The 19,489-nt window shown below is 40.5% G+C and overlaps 1 protein-coding gene across 3 annotated transcripts in view; it reads right to left on the bottom strand.

Moving 5' to 3' along the window:
• Positions 1-6,477: 6,477 nt before the first annotated feature.
• Positions 6,478-19,489, bottom strand: part of myo1b (myosin IB) — a 275,282-nt gene continuing 262,270 nt past the window's right edge. For all 3 annotated transcript variants that reach the window (XM_043692880.2, XM_043692882.2, XM_043692884.2), the window contains 2 exons: positions 16,990-17,117; positions 6,478-7,778 (listed from right to left, as the gene is read on the bottom strand). In XM_043692880.2, the coding sequence (XP_043548815.2) occupies positions 7,655-7,778; positions 16,990-17,117 (252 nt within the window). In that variant the 3' untranslated portion in view covers positions 6,478-7,654. The remainder of the gene's footprint in view (positions 7,779-16,989; positions 17,118-19,489) is intronic.

Genomic DNA, 19,489 nt, shown 5'->3' with positions numbered 1-19,489 from the left:
TATCCTTTTTATCATCATTTTAGTCAGTTTTCCCCGCCACCTCAAAACCCAGAAGCTGAGTGAAAAAGCTTTACAGAAAAGCTTGGAAAAATTAATTGCTACCACCTGAGAAAATCCAGGACCTCCTAAAGAGACATGAACTCACCAAACCATTTAATGTTTAAAGTCTGTATTTTGATTAACATTGCAATTTAAAAGTCCTTTAACTAACTATGTTTTGACTTGATGATTCCTTCTCTCCCTGCATTTTATCTTTAACTGTTTTGGTCTGCAATTTGTGTTTGATTGTTGTTTTTTGAATACATGGGATTTAAGAGTATTCCAAGAAAATTCAGAGGCTGAGATCAAGTATTTTCCTGTTGGAAACACTGTTCAAGGTTTGTAATATGATAGTTGAAATTTAAAATGTTTACACTAACTACTTGTATGCTTTTGTTTACTGCACTCTTTTGGTTTTTGCTCCATTTGCTTTGTGTTTTCCTGGATAATGATAACATTTGAAACCTACAACATGCTCAAACTGAATGTTTTCCCATTCACTACCCCACAGCACGTACAAATGTTTGAGCTGGGTAAAAATTAGTTGTCGGGATAATATGAGGTAATAAGGGTACCTGCCAACTAGTTATTGCCCAGCGATGACCATGTCCATTGTGATCTGCATTGTAAACCATTACTTTCCCCTTCTCTAGATGCAAAATGCTGCTTGAAAATGTCTCAATCTGTCCAGGTTGGGTGGATGCTGAGGAATTGGGAGAATGGGAGCAGTTTTCTAAGGAGGTGAATGAGGCTAGTAGGGAGGAGGAAGCTGCCATTGTCCAGGAAAGAGCTCAGCTGCATTGGTTGCTATGAGCCAGACAGGAGTTCATTGGCACCCACTTCCAACAGAAGACATTTGGGTGCAAGACAGTCATTGAAAGTTACATTTTAGATCATAATATCTAAATCTGAGAGGGTAATGTTCAGCTTCTGTTAGCTTTGTTTCTGTTCCCTTTTAAGTTAAGTTCGGTTTGTTTTTGTCTTTGACCAATTGCTTGTCTGTATGAGATGTTCCTCTACTGGACAATGACAGATTGAGAAGTGTCAGTGGATACTGAAGACAATAGTGCTGAGTTAGAGCATGTTTAGACAGGAAATAGCTACAGACAGCTTTACATATCCAACTTCAGCCAAGATCCCGGTGAAACAAATTTCAAAGAAAATTATCTTCCTCCCCTGCCCCAAACATAACAGAATCTTCCACCTGAAAGCTTAATGCGGTACATTGGAGAGAGTTTAAAAAAAGGAACAATGGAAACAAAAACTCTTACATTCCAGGAAGTTTTTCTCTTAGTGGAAAAGAAATCACCATAACTACTGAAATGCTTAAAGCTCATCATTAAACCTCTTCAGACACACAGACAACCTGTAAGTCATTAATATCATTGGATTTTTGAATTTGACTAATGTGTGTATAAATCACACACACTTTATATCGCCGTTTGTGCCCCATTTGAATTCCCCAAATGTTTTGTTTGTGTTGCTTGGTTTCCTTCGCATGTCATTCTGATAAATGTTCCAATAATCATTATTCTTTGAAATCAAAAACTACTTCCCGAAATAATATTGTCACCTTGCACCGGTCAACTGCCGAGGTGGGGACAGCTTAGCCTTTTCCCCTTTTATCACACGGCCCGGAATTTTTGAATGATGGCAGAATCTAAACATAAATGGTTGCCAGCCAGGGTTCAGAACCAAAATCTGTTAGAACTCAAATGTTTGGCGGCTAAAAATGAAATATTTGCTTAACATTTCCTATCCATTCAAGCTATATACCGTGGTCACCCAGTATAATTCCATTGGGTTTACATGCATCAAGCATGGTTGATGAATAGATCCCTAACAACGAAGAGCTTGAAATAGATAGAACAGTTCAAATCTCAGGCACCACCTCGCCCACAAACACAAATTCAGAACTATACCTTGGATAGTATTAATCTAAGATCAAATCAGCACAGACAATTAAATGGATGTGTTATAAGAATAAGGGATAAGCCATTGAGGACTGAGATGAGGAAGAATTTCTTCACTTAGAGTTGTGAACCTGTGGCATTCCCTACCACAGGAAGCTGTCAGGCCAGTTGGGGTTAGATATATTCAAGAGGGAGCTCGATGTGGTCCTTGTGGCTAAAGGGATCAAGGGGTATTACATTGCAAGATCAGCCATATTGAATGGAAATGCAAGCTCAAAGGGTTGAATGGCCTACTCCTGCCCCTACTTCCCACGTTTCTAAAAATATTATCTTCTTAATAGCTAGTGAAGAGTTGTGTAGCAGCAATAGGAATTTAGCCTTCCACTATACTGCACTTCTTTGTGGTATCCTGCTGTCATCACCTTACTCACCAGATTAGAAAAATCTGTAACATCATAAATACCAAACTTTCCTGTCTGCTTTAAACAGGTGAGATATAATGTAATTATTTAATCAGTGAGGCATCCAATCAATTCTTGAACATTAAGACTAAAATAACTTACAGAATTATATTTAAAGGGCATAGGAAATAATTAACTTCTGAATAAATTCTGAACCTCTTGCAATAAGTCCTCCACAATCTGTTTGAAAGATCTACATTTAATTTCTAAACAAATTTTTTTTTATCATTGTGACCCTCAAAATCTTGAATAGCTTTCTATGATCATCTTTCAATTTTTGTCCAATTTAAATTGAAAACTGAAATGGCTGAAAAACAGTATTCTGAGTAATCAGTCAGTATGTCTGCATTAAACAGTCTGATGATAGTCTATAAGCTGATAAATCACCTTCCACTGCTGTGATTTGGTTTATGCTTACAGTCGTCATAAAGATATTTCTACACTCAACTGACAAGTTTGTATACAAAATGGCATCAAGGCAGTTTAGTGTCAGGACCCCATTTATAAAGGAATGTTTCTTTAACATGAACATTTTTAAAATGCTAAACCAATGACACTGGCAATCATGGCTGAACTCCAACAGTCAACTAACACTGTACAGGGTCTTTTTGAAAGGGAATGAGTTTCCCAGCAAACTGGATTGTGGGAATGCAACAAATTGGGACTAACAAAAGCTGCAGTTATTTATAATTTTTAAATCAGCAATTTATCTTAACTGTCCCCTGAGACAGCTTAACAATCAGATCCACAGTCAGGGAGATTTTTTTTACAAGCCACAGTTGGCCAATTATGATATCAAACATCTGGAGTGAGGGGAAATTTTAATAATCTGCCAACAAATTTTCAGACATTTGACCTTCGTTCACAAACATTATACTTGTGCTAGTATACTGCACATTTCCATCTTTTTGAAAGTAGTAGCATGTTTACAGTGTCATTTCCCCAATGGTCCCACGTTCAAAATCACGACATACCCAGTTCTAACTTAAGAGTTGGTGTCAGTGCTCTCTGAGAAAAGAATGTGGGTTTTATCCTGTGGTTCTCAGTCAGCATGCTCTCAAGCTTAATTACATCTGATGAAATGCTAAATCTGAGACAGAGAGGATAAATTAGCCTACCTCACTCTCATGCCCCTCCTAATGTCCTGGTGCAGTATATTATTATTGGTTGCTCACCAAACAGTAGATATTACAGCTACTGTAGACTATTCCTCCTTTTGATCCTGCTGTAATATTCTGTAAGATCATGACTAATCCAATTGTAGTTTTAACTCCACTCTCCTGCCTATTTCCCTAGTTATTAACTCCCTTGTAGACCATAATTATCCAGATCAGCCTTTAATGGATTCAATAACAAAGTCCTGGAAAGTCTTAATCCTAGAATGAAGTAAAAGCTAATGACAGCTTGAGTGTAGCATTCCCTCTAATTTTGTTTTTCTTCTGTGCAAACTTGAGGTCCATATGCATCAGTAACTTCCAGAATCAGAAGTCAATGCTGCAGTCTGCACCGGCACGGTATACCACATGTGGAAAGTTGGAGTGGCTGTATGAGACTCTCAATGTTTACCCTAGAGTCACAGAGGTCTACAGCACAGAAAAAGGCCCTTTGGCCCATCCAGTCTGCACCAATCGAAAAAAGCCACCTAACTATTCTAATCCCATTTTCCAGCACTTAGTTAGTCACTTGTATGCATTGGCAAAGTAAGTGTACCTCTGAATACTTATTAAATGTTATGAGGGTTTCTGCTTCTACCACCTTTTTTTACAGGCTGTGAATACCAAACTCTCACCAATCTCTGAGTGAAAAGATTTCCCCCCCCCCCATTTTTGTGCCCAGGTCATTGATCCCTCCACCAAAGGAAAGGATTTTTTTCCTGCCTATGCCCCTCCAAATTTTATACATCTTAATCAGGTTTCCACTCATGGTCAAGGCACACAACCCTGCGACTCTTGTAGCAAGACAAAACTTTATACAGACAGTGACCTGTAAATCTCTTGTAATTGATATTATTGAAGCTTAAGATATTTAAGATGAAAGAATTCCAGACCCACGTTTCTCACCCTCTAATTTAACGTGAAGTATTATGTTGTAATCACTCTTGCCTAGGTACCTACAGGTGTCAAACAGCTCAAATGTCACTCTCACATGATGGATAACAGGTTGTAGATATTCTTCAGGAAAGCATGGTAAGGAGAAAAATGCATTGTTAAAAAAATCTGTGTGTTTTGTCACTATCTTCCTAACAGCAATTAGTCAGCCTTTCAATTAATTCTTCTGTCAACTGATTTCAAAATTCAATGTTTTCAACTTTTTTTTTGTTTGTCCTGGAATGTGGCAATCATCAAATATGTTTCTAGGACAAGATAATCTTGGAATGCCTTATTCTAGCCATTATTTGTACAATTTAATAATATTCAATACCTCTGAAATAGTTTGAAAAGTCAAAAGTATTGTGTAATCATACTGACCAGACTGAAGATTCGTGGCCAGTTTATCTCACTGAAGCACATTAATGAACTAAGTACACTTTTATAAACAGCTTTTCTGTTTTTATCCTCTGCTGCTAGCTCACTGGCTATACATGAAATCTTACTTCAATATAGTGAAAGACCTACTTTGGATATTTGCATTATGTTAACCACCTTGATGCTCTGCAAGTCAAAGTTCAGTGGTACTTATCAAACTTACCCATCAGCAGCTGATTAATTCAGGCTCTCATGCAAAGGACTCTGCTAGTAAGGAATACTCACTATGAGGATCAGTATGTCCTTTATAATTTTCAGTGGCAGATTGTCATTACAATGTATCTAAGGCTTGGAGACCATATTGTGCACCAAATCAGGAACTCTGCAGTCTAACTACTTGGTTAATACTTTGAAAAATGTCAGATCTTTCGGTTCACCATATATGACCATTCCTCACTAAACAATCCAAAGACATTAAAAACCGGTAACAATAGAGATCTCACTAACTCGCTCTCTCTGATAAACCTTTCAAGGATGTTGGAGTTAGAATATGCATCTGGTAAAACCCAAGATTTAGCCAAGCATTCTAATGGCTTATAACTTCCTCATGAGCATGAAACATAACATGAAAAGCAGTACGAGTTTTCCTGACTCCTGGATAAAAAGCTGTTCTCACAAAAGTGTTTTAGATAGAGCTTCATAGTGTAGAAATACTGTGCCGTCCCTTTCATGGAGTGACTAAGTCCCGCAGGATTGACCCAAATATTTTTACTGTGGTTAAGAAAGACGAGTTCATTGCAATTAATAGCTGAACTTTGGAAGACACAATGGAAACTTACATTGGAGTTGCTTTTGGTTTTTGCAGGATATGCACATTCTGTGCCAGTAAATCTCATCCATGGACAGCGATACATTAGCAATGACTCAAGTTGGTTGGAGTGAGTGCATATCAGTTCTGAACTGTTAAATTACAGTACCTTATACAAAAAATTGTGGATTTTATGGCTAATACAGCTGCAGTGAATTTTTGTATCACTGTACCATGTGGAACAGATATCAATAAGAACTTGTTTAGAGCTTCAAATGCAGTGTCAACCATGTATCTACTGAACCTGCAGTCAAGAAAAGTTGGAGATACCAAAACCTGCTGATTTTTCTTTCAAATGACCTGGTGATTATAGAATGAAAAGAAAGCCCTTGTAACCGAGTTGGGACAGAGATTGAAAAATTTCAAGTATCTAGCATTAATGACACTAATACCAAGCTCATGAGACAATCAATAGCAATGAATTGGTAAATGTGTGCAAAAAAGACAATCGTATTGAAATGTAAACTTACACAAGCTATCGGCTCCTCTTTCAGGGGAAAGTGGCAGGGAAATCACTTTTTAAAAGGTGATTACTGACATTGAATATTTTCATAATGCTTTCTGTATATGTAACTGCGTATCGATCCCCATCATTCATTTTAGCTTTACATATACATGGAATTATTCGGAACGTAAATTCAATAAATGGTAACATATCATTACCCTTCATCTGAGGGCACAGGAGCTGAGAGATCAGGTCACTAACTGATACTCAAAACACCACAGACAAATAAATTCAACAGATTTATAAAAGATTAAGAAAATCAGTTATGTTAACTCTGATTTTGACTGCTGTCTAATACGCAAATTCTCCAGGCAGGAACTTAAAAGAGATATTAAATATAAAAACGATTACAACAGTACATCACTATGAAACACCAGACTATGATCACAATACCAACTTCAATCTATTTACATCTCATTTTCGCAAACATTTCTTAGTGAAAAACCATTGAACTGCAATTCATTCTGTTACTATTTTTAGAAATGAGTAGTGTAGATTCTATAAACTGCAAGTGACTTAGCAAGAGTTATATTGGCCTGGCAGCTGCATTACAGCTTTCAACACAGGCTATCTGTACCAAAGACCTCTCCCAGAAATTCAACATAAATAGCCTTTACAAAATGCTTTAGAATTGGTTTTTGTTTTGGTTGTACAATACATAAGTTCTTTTCTAAATTAGCCATATTCCTGTACACAGTTCAGCAAAAGTTTAACCTCAAAAGTTGATCCCCGTAACCAAGTGATAGATTCTAAAATGCAAAGGTATAACGTATTAATACAGCATCACACTTTGCTCAATTTGTTTTTTTAAAATCTGTTTGCTCCTCCATCTAGTGTTAGCTTCTGCCTTGCAGAAAGCCGAGACTACAATGTTTCACACACTGAGGCATCCAGCTCAGGTCCAATTTCAAACTTTAAAAAAAATCCCTTAATTCTTTCCCACTCTCAGATTTCTCAGATAATCATCCTGTCTCCAATTTCTCCTGAAGGTGCTGACTCCTGCATGGGGAATTTCACAGGTTTAGAAACTCTTTTTTGTGATGCATCGTGCAAGTGGCTATTTGATTAGTGATTATTGGCAGTGAGAGTTCAACCAGCAGTGGTGTACACCTGGCCCAGGGCTAAACCACTAACTCAAATGATTGAATCAATGCCATAATCGAATGTCTTGAACACTCAATGACAGGGAACTACCACCCTGACATTTGCGAAAGGAAAAATCATTGGTGTTTCTTTTTTCCTCGATCATTTTAAGAATCAATTTTCGTATCAGAAAATAATTTGAAAACACTATTAATTTACAACTGCTATTGACCAGTCACAGCTTCAGGAGAAAAGGAAAACTTAACAGAGAGAATATATAACCATATGTGCAGTTAGTAATTGTCACAGAATTGCAGCAGTTAAGGAACTGTGACTTCCAGGAGGCGATTATTTTTCCTCTTGCATGTAGGGAGGTTGCCATTTTTCTGTGCTCCCTGAATGAACTTCACACAGACTTTATCTTGATTGAATTGAACCAGAAATCTATAACAAAAAATAGCAAAATGTTTCTTTTTACCATCCAATAAAAATGTAACATGGCAGACTTGTGTTGAATAGAACGTTTGTTGGATCCATCATGCACTTTTTTCAAATGGATCAGGTACTCTACACACAAACGCAATCTGTACCTTACTGTACACTGTTTAAAAAAGAAAATTGCACTCCTATCATCTTAGATATAATCATTTGAAACTCAAGTCAGGCTACAATGAAGGAATTATTAACTAGGTCAATGGATATTAAGCACCCTTCCCACAACCAACCAAACTCTGTCCTCTTGTAGATGACATTGATAACATTAAAATATCCCAGTATCCTTGAATTTCATGATCCTGCAACAATTATGTTTTTCAGACCATTGTCAAAACATAAAAACACCTGTGGATCTACTGTCTCAGTTTTACAACCCTCACCCTGTTAAGAGAAGGCTGGATCTTTGCATTCCTCAAGACTCGAAATCTGACTCAAGCTGTTAATGCGTACAATTGTTTTTAAAACATAACGACAGATATAGCAGTAGGAACCTCTTGTTATTTGATGAAAAACCAAACAGTTGCAACCAGTAGCTTTAATTTATACGTACTTTCTGCTCGAGCAGTGACGATTCGTTGGTGCTATTCTGGAGCAGTGGGACTTGAACCTGGGCTTTTGGTTCCGAGGTAGGGACACTACCACTGCAGCATAAGGATTCTTTTCACTTTAGATCAATCAACATGTTTATTTTGAGCATGCAGAGCTCGCATACTTGAGTAGGAATTACCCTTCAGTTTGGAAAACCAATCAGCCTCCATCACCTCACTTTCAGCCTCCATCATTCACTTACAAAATGGCTAATATACATCTCGACTCCATTTACCCACTTGGTTTCTGCAACACAATGCCCAGTCTAGCAAAAACATACCAATCTCAGTTTTAAACTTTTAAATTAATCTATACCAAATTTCAAGATTTCAAAGCAAAACATTTCACCCCTGACTAGCCAGCTCCAAATTTTCTTCTTCCATTCTGGACTCCTTTGTTAGAGGAATTAGCCTCACTGTCTACACAATGAAATCCGTTAGCCACATTAAATACCCTAGATAGATTATCCCTCAATCTTCTGTACTCAAAAAAATACAAGTTTCATCTACACCCTGATAATTTAACCATTTAAATCCTGGTATCATTTGCACTGTATGCTATCTAAGACCAATATAGCTTTAATAGTTGTAGAGGTTTTTAGCATGAGAACAGGCTGTTTGGCCCAACCTGTCTATGCCACCCAGTTTTCACAATTAAACGGGCCCCATTCGCCTGCATTTGGTCCATGTCCCTCCATACCTATGCCACCCTTGTACCTGTCCAAATATTTCTTACATGTGGAAATTGTACTCCCCTACACCACTACCTCCGGCAGTCCATTCCAGATACTCACCATCCACTGTGAAAAAATTGCCCCTCTGGACCCTTTTGTATCTCTGCCCTCTCATCCTAAACCTGTGCCCTCTAGTTTAAGACTCCCCAACCTGGAGAAAAGCAGTTGGCTATCTACCTTCCCTGAACTGGAAAAAAAAACCCAGAAAACACTTGAAATACTTAGCAGGCAGGAAAGAGAGTTTCATATCTGTGATCATTTCCCAGTTGAGATGGAACAGAGTTTGAGCAAGCACAGAGCCAGGAAAAGGGGTGGGGGTCTAAGAACAAAACTCATGCACATAGAACATAGAAGAATACAGTGCAGTACAGGCCCTTTGGCCCTCGATGTTGCGCCGATCCAAGCCCACCTAACCTACACTAGCCCACTATCCTCCATATGCCTATCCAATGCCCGCTTAAATGCCCATAAAGAGGGAGAGTCCACCACTGCTACTGGCAGGGCATTCCATGAACTTACGACTCGCTGAGTAAAGAACCTACCCCTAACATCTGTCCTATACCTACCACCCCTTAGATTTAAAGCTATGCCCCCTCGTAATAGCTGACTCCATACGTGGAAAAAGGTTCTCACGGTCAACCCTATCTAAACCCCTAATCATCTTGTACACCTCTATCAAGTCACCCCAAACTTTCTTTTCTCCAATGAAAACAACCCCAAGTGCCTCAGCCTTTCCTCATACGATCTTTCTACCATACCAGGCAACATCTTGGTAAACCTCCTCTGCACCCGTTCCAGTGCTTCCACATCCTTCCTATAGTATGGCGACCAAAACTGCACACAATACTCCAGATGCAGCCGCACCAGAGTCTTATACAACTGCAACATGACCTCAGGACTCCGGAACTCAATTCCTCTACCAATAAAAGCCAGTACGCCATATGCCTTCTTCACCGCACTATTTACCTGGGTGCAACTTTCAAGGATCTGTGTACATGGACACCAAGATCCCTCTGCTCATCCACACTACCAAGTATCCGACCATTAGCCCAGTACCCCATCTTCTTGTTACTCTTACCAAAGTGAATCACTTCACACTTAGCTACATTGAACTCCATTTGCCACCTTTCTGCCCAGTTCTGCAGCTTATCTATATCCTGCTGTAACCTGCTACATCCTTCCTCACTGTCAACAACTCCTCCGACTTTTGTATCATCCGCAAACTTGCTCACCCAACCTTCTAACCCCTCCTCCAGGTCATTTATAAAAATGACAAACAGCAATGGTCCCAAAACAGATCCTTGCGGAACACCGCTAGTAACGGCACTCCAAGATGAACCTTTACCATCAACTACTACCCTTTGTCTTCTTCCAGCCAGCCAATTCCTAATCCAAACCTCCAACTCACCCTCAATGCCATACCTCCGTATTTTTTGAAGTAGCCTACCATGGGGAACCTTATCAAATGCCTTACTAAAATCCATATACACCACATCTACCGCTTTCCCCTCATCCACCTCCTTCGTCACCTTCTCAAAGAATTCAATAAGGTTTGTGAGGCACGACCTGCCCTTCACAAAACCATGCTGACTATCCTTGATCACATTATTCCTATCCAGATGTTCATAAATCCTATCCCTTACAATTCTCTCTAAGACTTTGCCCACAACAGAAGTGAGACTCACTGGCCTATAGTTACTAGGGTATTCCCTGCTCCCCTTCTTCAACAAGGGAACCACATTTGCTAGCCTCCAATCTTCTGGCACTACTCCTGTAGACAACGAGGACATAAAAATCAAGGCCAATGGCTCTGCAATCTCCTCCCTTGCTTCCCAGAGAATCCTAGGATAAATGCCATCAGGCCCAGGGGACTTATCTATTTTCACCCTTTCCAGAATTTCCAACACCTCTTCCCTACATACCTCAAAGCCATTCATTCTACTTAATTGTGACTCAGTATTCACATCGGCAACAATGTCCTGTTCCTGAGTGAATACTGACGAAATGTATTCATTCAGTGTCTCCCCAATCTCTTCAGCCTCCACACGCAACTTCCCACTACTATCCTTGACTGGACCTATTCCTACCCTCGTCATTCTTTGTCATTCTTTTATTCCTGACATAGAGTAGAAGCAAGTGATCAAGTAACAAAAGGGATAGTGGTGTGAGGGAATAAATGAAAGCAACAGGACAAGCAACAAAAATAGAAAGGAACCAGAGGAGGTGTAAGTAAGTGAAATGTAATCACTGACAGATACTGTCTGGAAAAAAAACATTAAAAATGCAAATAAATTAGGTGAGAGGTTATGTTCTGATGGTGTTAAACTGTGGGAATCCAAAAAGCTGTAAAGTGATGACTTGAAAGAGGAACTGTTATTCCTTGAGCATATGTTCAGCTGTTTTGGATTATGCTTCCAATGTGGTCGCCTCTACATTGGGGAGACAGGACGCCTACTTGCAGAGCGCTTCAGAGAACATCTCGACCAACTAATCCCACTGCCCTGTGGCCGAACATTTCAACTCCTCTTCCCACTCTGCCGAGTACATGCAAGTCCTGGGCCTCCTCCATCGCCACTCTCTAACCACCTGACACCTGGAGGAAGAACGCCTCATCCTCCGCCAGCTACAGATGAGCCCCACCAGCAGAGATATATTGCCCTTCCCACCCCATCCACTTTCCGTAAAGACCATTCCCTCCCCGACTCCCTTGTCAGGTCCACGCCCCCCACCCTCCCCTGCCCCGCAGGAATGATAAAACCTGTGCCCACACCCCACCCCCTCACCTCTGTCCAAGGCCCCAAAGGAGCCTTCGATATCCATCGAAGTTTTACCTGCACCTCAATATGGCTATTGAGGGAGTGCAGCGTAGGTTCACGAGGTCAATTCCTGGAATGGCAGGATTACCTTACACTGAAAGACTGGAGCAACTGGGCTTGTATACCCTTGAGTTTAGAAGACTGAGAGGGGATCTGATTGAGACATATAAGATTATTAAAGGATTGGACACTCTGGAGGTAGGAAACATGTTTCCGCTGATGGGTGAGTGCCGAATCAGAGGACACAGCTTAAAAATACGGGGTAGACCATTTAGGACAGAGATGAGGAGAAACTTCACCCAGAGCGTGGTGGCTGTGTGGAATGCTCTTCTCCAGAGGACAGTGGAGGCCCAGTCTCTGGATTCATTTAAGAAAGAGTTGGATAGAGCTCTCAAGGATAGTGGAATCAAGGGTTATGGAGATAAGGCAGGAACAGGATACTGATTAAGGATGATCAGCCATCATATTGAATGGTGGTGCAGGCTTGAAGGGCAGAATGGCCTACTCCTGCACATATTGTCTATTGCACATGTCATTTACTGTATCCGTTGCTCTCGATGCGGTCTCCTCTATAGTGAGGAGACAGGGTGCCTAGTTGCAAAGTGCTTCAGAGAACATCTCTGGGACACCTGCACCAACCAACTCCACCACCCTGTGGCCGAACACTTCAACTCCCTTCCTCCCTCCACTCTGCTGAGGATATGCAGGTCCTGGGCCTCCACCATTGCCAGCCACTGTCTAACTACCTGCCGCCTGGAGGAAGAATGCCTTATCTTCCGTCTGGAGACCCTCCAAATACACAGCAGCAATGTGGATTTCACCAGTTTCCTCATTTGCCTCCCTCCACCTTATCCCCTTCCAACTTGGCACTGCTGTCATGATCTAACCTACCTGTCCCTCTTCATTCCCAGCTATCTGCTAGACCCTCCTCTTCAACCTACCACCATTACCCCCACCTCCATCTACCTATCACACTCCCAGCTACCTTCCCCCCAGCCCCCTCCCCCTCCCATTTATCTCACCATCCCCTTGGCTCACAGCCTCATTCCTGATGAAGGGCTTTTGCCCAGAACCTTGATTCTCCTACTCCTCAGAAGCTTCCTGACCTGCTGTGCTTTTCCAGCACTATATTCTCAACTCTAATCTCCAGCATCTGCAGTCCTCACCTTTACCTGTTTTGGATTATGGTAGAAGGCAAGGACAAAGAGATCATAATGGGATTGAGACAGAATTAAAACAACAGGCAGACTGGGGCCACACTTGCAGGTTGAACAGAAGAGTTTCACAGATCAATCACCCAAGCTTTATCAAGTGTAGGTGACCACATTGTGAGCAGTGAATACATTACATTACATAGAATAAAGCAGAAGAAAATCATTGTCTCATCTAGCAAGTATGGTTGAAGCCTTTGAAGGTGGAAAGGAAGGAGGACTTTGATCTCAAGATGCCAGAGGAAATAATGTGGGTTTCAAATAAAAAAAAAAGAGATCAGGATGTAATAAAAGGAGTAGAGCCTTTGAATTGATGAAAGGGGAGGAGAGGGAAAGGTATATTTGCTGGTGGCATCATGCTGAAAGTAGTGGAGTGGTGAAGGTTGACTATCTTGAGTAATTAATTTGGCGGTGTGGAAGGTGAGGACAAGGGGAAACATTTCGTAGTGTTGGTAGTGAAGGGAAGGAGTGAGAACAAAGAAAACGTAGGAAACTGAATGGACTTCATTCAGATTGCTATCAACCATGTTAGGGTCATAATCTTTGGGTGAGAGAAGAGGAGGACAGCTTTGAAACACCAGTAGAGAAACGTGATTTGTCAGAACGTGTGACAGTGATCGACAAACGAAGGGGATGGAACAAATTCCTTACAGGAAGCAGGATATGAGGATATGTACTGTGGGAACACATGGGCTAGTAACTGTACATTGGTTCACAGCCTGTCTCTGAAACCAGAGACAGGGAAGAACAATTGTAGACAGATCCCATGTGAAGGCAAGAGAATGGAATTCAAAAACAAAGCTGATGAAAACTTTCTTGCTCAGGGTGAGTATTAGGAGGAGCACCAATGCAGACTTCAATGTATTGGCAAAAGAGGTGAGGGCAGGGTCTGAGTCTGAGTCTAACTGAAACAAATCAAGTTCCACTCACCCTATAAAAAGCATGTATAACTTAATTGGAATGGATTCCCACAACTACTCTATTATTTGAAAGAAGTGAGTGAAGCTAAAGAAGAAGTTGCTCAGTGAACAAGCTTGGCAGAAGGAGGGCTGTGCAAGACAGAGGTGGAGAGAGCTTGGATATTCACATTGAAAAGGAGATAGCTAGGATCAGGAAACTAGAAACTGTAGAAGTGACAATAGGGCACCAAGAAGCTCAAGAATTTGTGTGAGGAGAGACTCAAATGAAGAAAAATAGTGTAAAGAAATCAGTTCTGATCTGTTCGAAGACTTTGGACTGAATTTTCAGAATTAGGGAGACTCTAGGAACCTGGATATGGAAGATGAACCCCCAATTTCACTTTCACAGGAAAAAAGGCATGGTATCAAGAACACAGGTATGAATTACAATCAGGTAGGTAAAAACAATGACTGCAGATGCTGGAAACCAGAGTTTAGATTAGAGTGGTGCTGGAAAAGCACAACAGGTCAGGTAGCATCAGAGGAGCAGTACAATCGACATTGCTGATAAAGGGCTTTTGCCTGAAACGTCGATTTTCCTGCTCCTCGGATGCTGCCTGAACTGCTGTGCTTTTCCAGCACCACTCTAATCTAAACCATGAATTACAATCAGTTGGGCCATTTCATTCTGTTGGTGCACAGAAGCAGAAGATCTGATTTTCACTCTTGTGAAAATATGCCACAATTTTAATGGAGATATAAATGCTCCAAAGGGACAGCTGTAGAACTGTCAGGTTATTTAAATCGCCGCACTTTAAATTTTGATAAAAATTGTATACCCATTTATGTCTGTAAGAACAAAAATAAAATTGTCCTTACAGTCTTAATAGATGCCTGTTGAAATTAAATGTTATCATTTTAGTATTATTGTTATTTGTCTATTTCTATAGCAGCTGAAAATGTGTTGCTGGAAAAGTGCAGCAGGTCAGGCAGCATCCAGGGAACAGGAGAATCGACGTTTCGGGCATTAGCCCTTCTTCAGGAATGAGGAAAGTTTGTCCAGCAGGCTAAGATAAAAGGTAGGGAGGAGGGACTTGGGGGGGGGGGGGGGGGCGTCGAAATGTGATAGGTGGAAAGAGGTCAAGGTGAGGGTGATAGGTCAGACTGGGGTGGGGGCGGAGAGGTCAGGAAGAAGATTGCAGGTTAGGAAGGCGGTGCTGAATTCGATGGATTTGACTGAGACAAGGTTGGGGGAGGGGAAATGAGGAAACTGGTGAAATCCGAGTTCATCCCTTGTGGTTGGAGGGTTCCTAGGCTATTTCTACAGCACCATGGTTTGAGATTACAAATAAGTTCAGGGTTTGATTGGCAGCTCAAAATAGTAAGAAAAAGATTAGCTATCTTTCTTATGGAGTTATCAATACAAATGCTTGTTTTTTTGAAGTGATTAATGACCTTCAAGTATTTAAATGTATTGAATGTGCTTTAGCAATGAACTTTTTTCATATATGGTATAACATAATTGGGGACTTAATGTACAGCTTCACTGTATTAACATTGACTTACTAACTTTAAAACAAGATAATGAGGCTTGTAATCTCATCATGTATCACAAGAATCATTTTAGCAGCGTTGTTGGTGTGATTCAGTTGGGAATGAGTGAATGTGAAGTGTAGAGGGTCTATTATTTAACAAAGCAAATTAGACAAAGTCTGACAGAACAGCCCAGCTCAGCAATTGGCAGCCCCAAAGGCCACCTCCAATCTGTGTTCATGGTGACACTGATTCCAACAATTACCAATCTTCCAGGGTTGAAAATCCAGCTATTTGAGACACTTTCTCCGGAGATAGGTGTGCGAAGCCAAACATTTTCCAGATTTCCACCACTCACCCCCATGAAGAATATCTAACACTTTGAGATTGGTATTTGGAGAGAAGTTCTGCAAAGCAGATAGGTCAGTGATACCCTTGGAAATTACGACCTTGATATTCAGTGGGTGGGAGCAACATCCCGGGAAAGGCCATAGATGGTGTCAAAGAGTTGGATTTTCGCCTTTTCTAGGTTGAGGTTAGCTCACTAAACAACAACAGAACTACCATTGTCAGCAGGTTCAAAGGTAATATTAATGTTGGACAGAGACACGAGAGCTGCAAGTACAGGGGCAGAGACAATCAGAATGAATGAGTGAGGGCAGCAGAGATATAAAATACTGCAAATGCAGGAAACCTGACAAACACTGGCAATGCTGGAGAAATCCAGCAGATCCGACAGCACCTGCGGAAGGAGAAACATAACAATGTTTCAAGTCTGAATCTGCAGAATGAGATGGTTGTTGTAATCAGTTCACAATTAACATATTTTAGAGAGGGTAAGAGGGAAGAACACAGCAAATAAGAATTTATAAGAGAGGAGTGAGGGTCTGATGGAGAAAGACACTTATGGAAATAAAGGTGGTGAGCCGCTCAGTGTCACACCAAGTCTAAAATCTTTCTGGAGGAGTGTAAGGGGATTGAGCTGAAGTCTTTGTTAAAGATTGATTGCCTATGATCAGAGGAAAGTTTAGTAAGTTTAGGGGAAGTTTGTATCAAAGATTTATTCAGGTTTGTGACCTGGAAGGAAGGAATAGTGGCTTTGTTGATAACACTAGATAAGGCTAAAGGTGAAATGGAACTGCAGATTAGACAGCTTTAAGATGGTGAGAATTAGTGCTGCTGACCAAACAGATCAAGTCACTGTTTTCTGTGACACAGTGTCCAGGACTGAATGTACATTCTGATGACCAGACACAATGAATGGCTTAGTCTTCCATCTGCAGAACCTCAGTCACTTTGGGTACACTTCCAGCATTCTAAACAGATTTACAACATCCATCTTTCTCACCATCCCTTGCCAAAAAAAATCAAAAGACTTACTCATTATTTATCTCAACATTTATCTTCTGGTTGGTTTTGAAGAATATTGTGCGATAAAGCTTTGTGATGATCTCAATCAATCGATCACTTGTGAACAGAAAATCACCCTTAGCAGCAGCTGTGGACCTCTGGTTAAAAAGAAAAATGGCAAAATTAGTGTTGTCATCTAGAGTGCATGGTATTTGAATTCATCATTACAAAGCCTGAACGCCAGAGATAAACCAGTGCACTTAACTGCTCAAACCCAATGCTAGCTGTTAGGATGAACGCCAAGATGCTTAGCTGACAGCAAGAGGCCTCCATAAATGAAATGAGTAGGGCATCAATTATTCACATTATTTATTCATGACTTGGATAATAGCATAGGAAGTCATATATCCAAATTTGCTGATGGCACAAAGTTAGACGGCATAGTAGAAAGTGTAGATGATAGTCTATAGATATCTTGTATAATTTTGTGCTGTGAATAGGAAAACTGTGGTAGATGGAGTTCAATGTAAGTGTTAGGCTATTGATTTTGGTCAGCAAGAATAGATCAGAGCACTTTCTAGAAGATACAGCATTAAATACAGTGAATGTCTGAGAAGATTGCCCACCCTAAAATGCCACTTAAGGAACACAGAAATAAACCATCAGCCTCCAAAGAGACTTGAGGGTTCAGGTTCAAAAACAAATTGAGAAAGCTAATGGAATGGAGGACTGGAGTACAAAGCTGCAGCGGTTATGCTGCAGTTATACAAAACCCTATTTGACTCTGCTTGGAGTACTAAGAGCAGATCTGGGTACCAGACCCTAAGGAGGATCCTTGGAGATAGTACAGCATAGGTTTACAAGAATGATACACGGACTTCAGGTGTTAGGCTATGAGGAGAGATTACATAAATTAGACCTGTTTTCTTTAGAATTTATAAGATTAAGGGTGATCTAATTAAAGTCTTCTAGATAGTAACAGTAAAAGAAAGGGCAGATAAACAATTTCCACTGGTTGGAGGTACCAGAACTAGGGGCATAGCCTGAGAATGAGGGCCAGACCATTCAGGAGACATATAGGAAGCACTTCTATACACAATAGATGGTAGATGATTGGAACTCTCATCCACAAACGCAAGTGGACGTTGGATCAGTTAATTTTAAACAGGTTAAGTAAAGGCACTGAGGGATATGGGCCAAATGCAGGTAGAAGGAGTTAGGCCACAGCTCAGTCATCATCTCACAGAATGGTGGAACAAGGATGAGGGGGTGAATGGCCAGTTCCTAAACAGGCATAGCGTGATGGGTAATATTCTCAGGCTGGAATTAAAGTATTCTGTTTTGACAATCATATGCCTTTGGAATATTAAACACCAAGAATGGGAAAAGAAAGTGCTCCCTTCTTTAATGAGCTTCAACTAAAAACCCTCACCATGTCATTTAGCACATGAATATTACATAACTCATTCTTGTGGAAAAATAGCAATGTTTAGTCCTGCAATATGTTTTTCTGTCACTAGAAGGAGCTCACATATAACTGTATCTCAATCTTAGCCTGAATAAATATGGTACATTTAACAGAAGTTGCAAGTGTGACATTTTTTTTGTTTTGGTGGTGGGCGGGCAATGGAAAAAGTGGGGCAGGCAAGTAGTGGTGTGGCAGGATTGAAATATTCAGCAGCCCATACAGTAAGACATTTGAGCCTTTTTGACATTTGAACTTTATTTTCCTTTCTCAGTAAAGTTGCCCTACTCAAAACCAAGGAAAGCAAGGAAGGCTGCAGTATCAGGTAAGGAGAAGCACAGGTTGGCAAAAAATGCCAGAAATGGGAGGCTAATGAATTCTGCCTTGTCAAGTGTTCTGATAACTGCTAGTCCAGAAGGAAACACTTAAAAATTGAATTGTTCATTTATTGGGATGACTTCACACTTTGAAGCAACTGGACAGAAGTACTTCCCAGAGTGCAAGCGCCAGAGTGTTAAAAGGGAGTCAGATTATGCCAAATTATGTCATTTATTCTTCCCCAATCTGAACATTCGTGAGATGCTTGTCTGTCTGTGATAAAAGGAGTTATATACCACCCAGAAGTGAAGTTCCTGCCCCAAGGGTGCAGCTTGAAGATGGAAGTTGGATACTTATGTAATTTTAACCCATCCGCTGCATTAGTCAGAGTCTGAACCAAAGGAAGACCCATTCTTTTGAAATTAGACAAGTTTCCTGATCTAACTCCAGCAAATTAGGCAACATTTCACTTTGAGTCCAGTACATGCTTCCACTTCTCAGCTACAGTAATGGGACAGTGACTATGTCTGCCCTAATTTTGGCAGATGAATTCAAATCTCATGTACACAACAGGAAAATCACATTATTTGTTTTCCAACATTAGTTCCACAGTAGAACTGGCTACGACTAGCTTTGATATGTGCTGGAGGCAAACAAAATTAAACCCCAATGCAGTCAGGCTTAGTTAAAATTGAAAACAAAGTATGTTATTCACTCTCCCCTGTGCAGGAGTAATAATTTTCTTCC

The sequence above is a fragment of the Chiloscyllium plagiosum genome, unplaced genomic scaffold (genome assembly GCF_037043375.1).
Source record: "Chiloscyllium plagiosum isolate Xiang-an unplaced genomic scaffold, Cpla_swu_hap1 HiC_scaffold_7, whole genome shotgun sequence".
In the NCBI taxonomy this organism is placed as follows: Eukaryota; Metazoa; Chordata; class Chondrichthyes; order Orectolobiformes; family Hemiscylliidae; genus Chiloscyllium; species Chiloscyllium plagiosum.
Note: the sequence above shows the minus strand (reverse complement) of the source record. Positions and strands in the feature narration are given on the sequence as shown.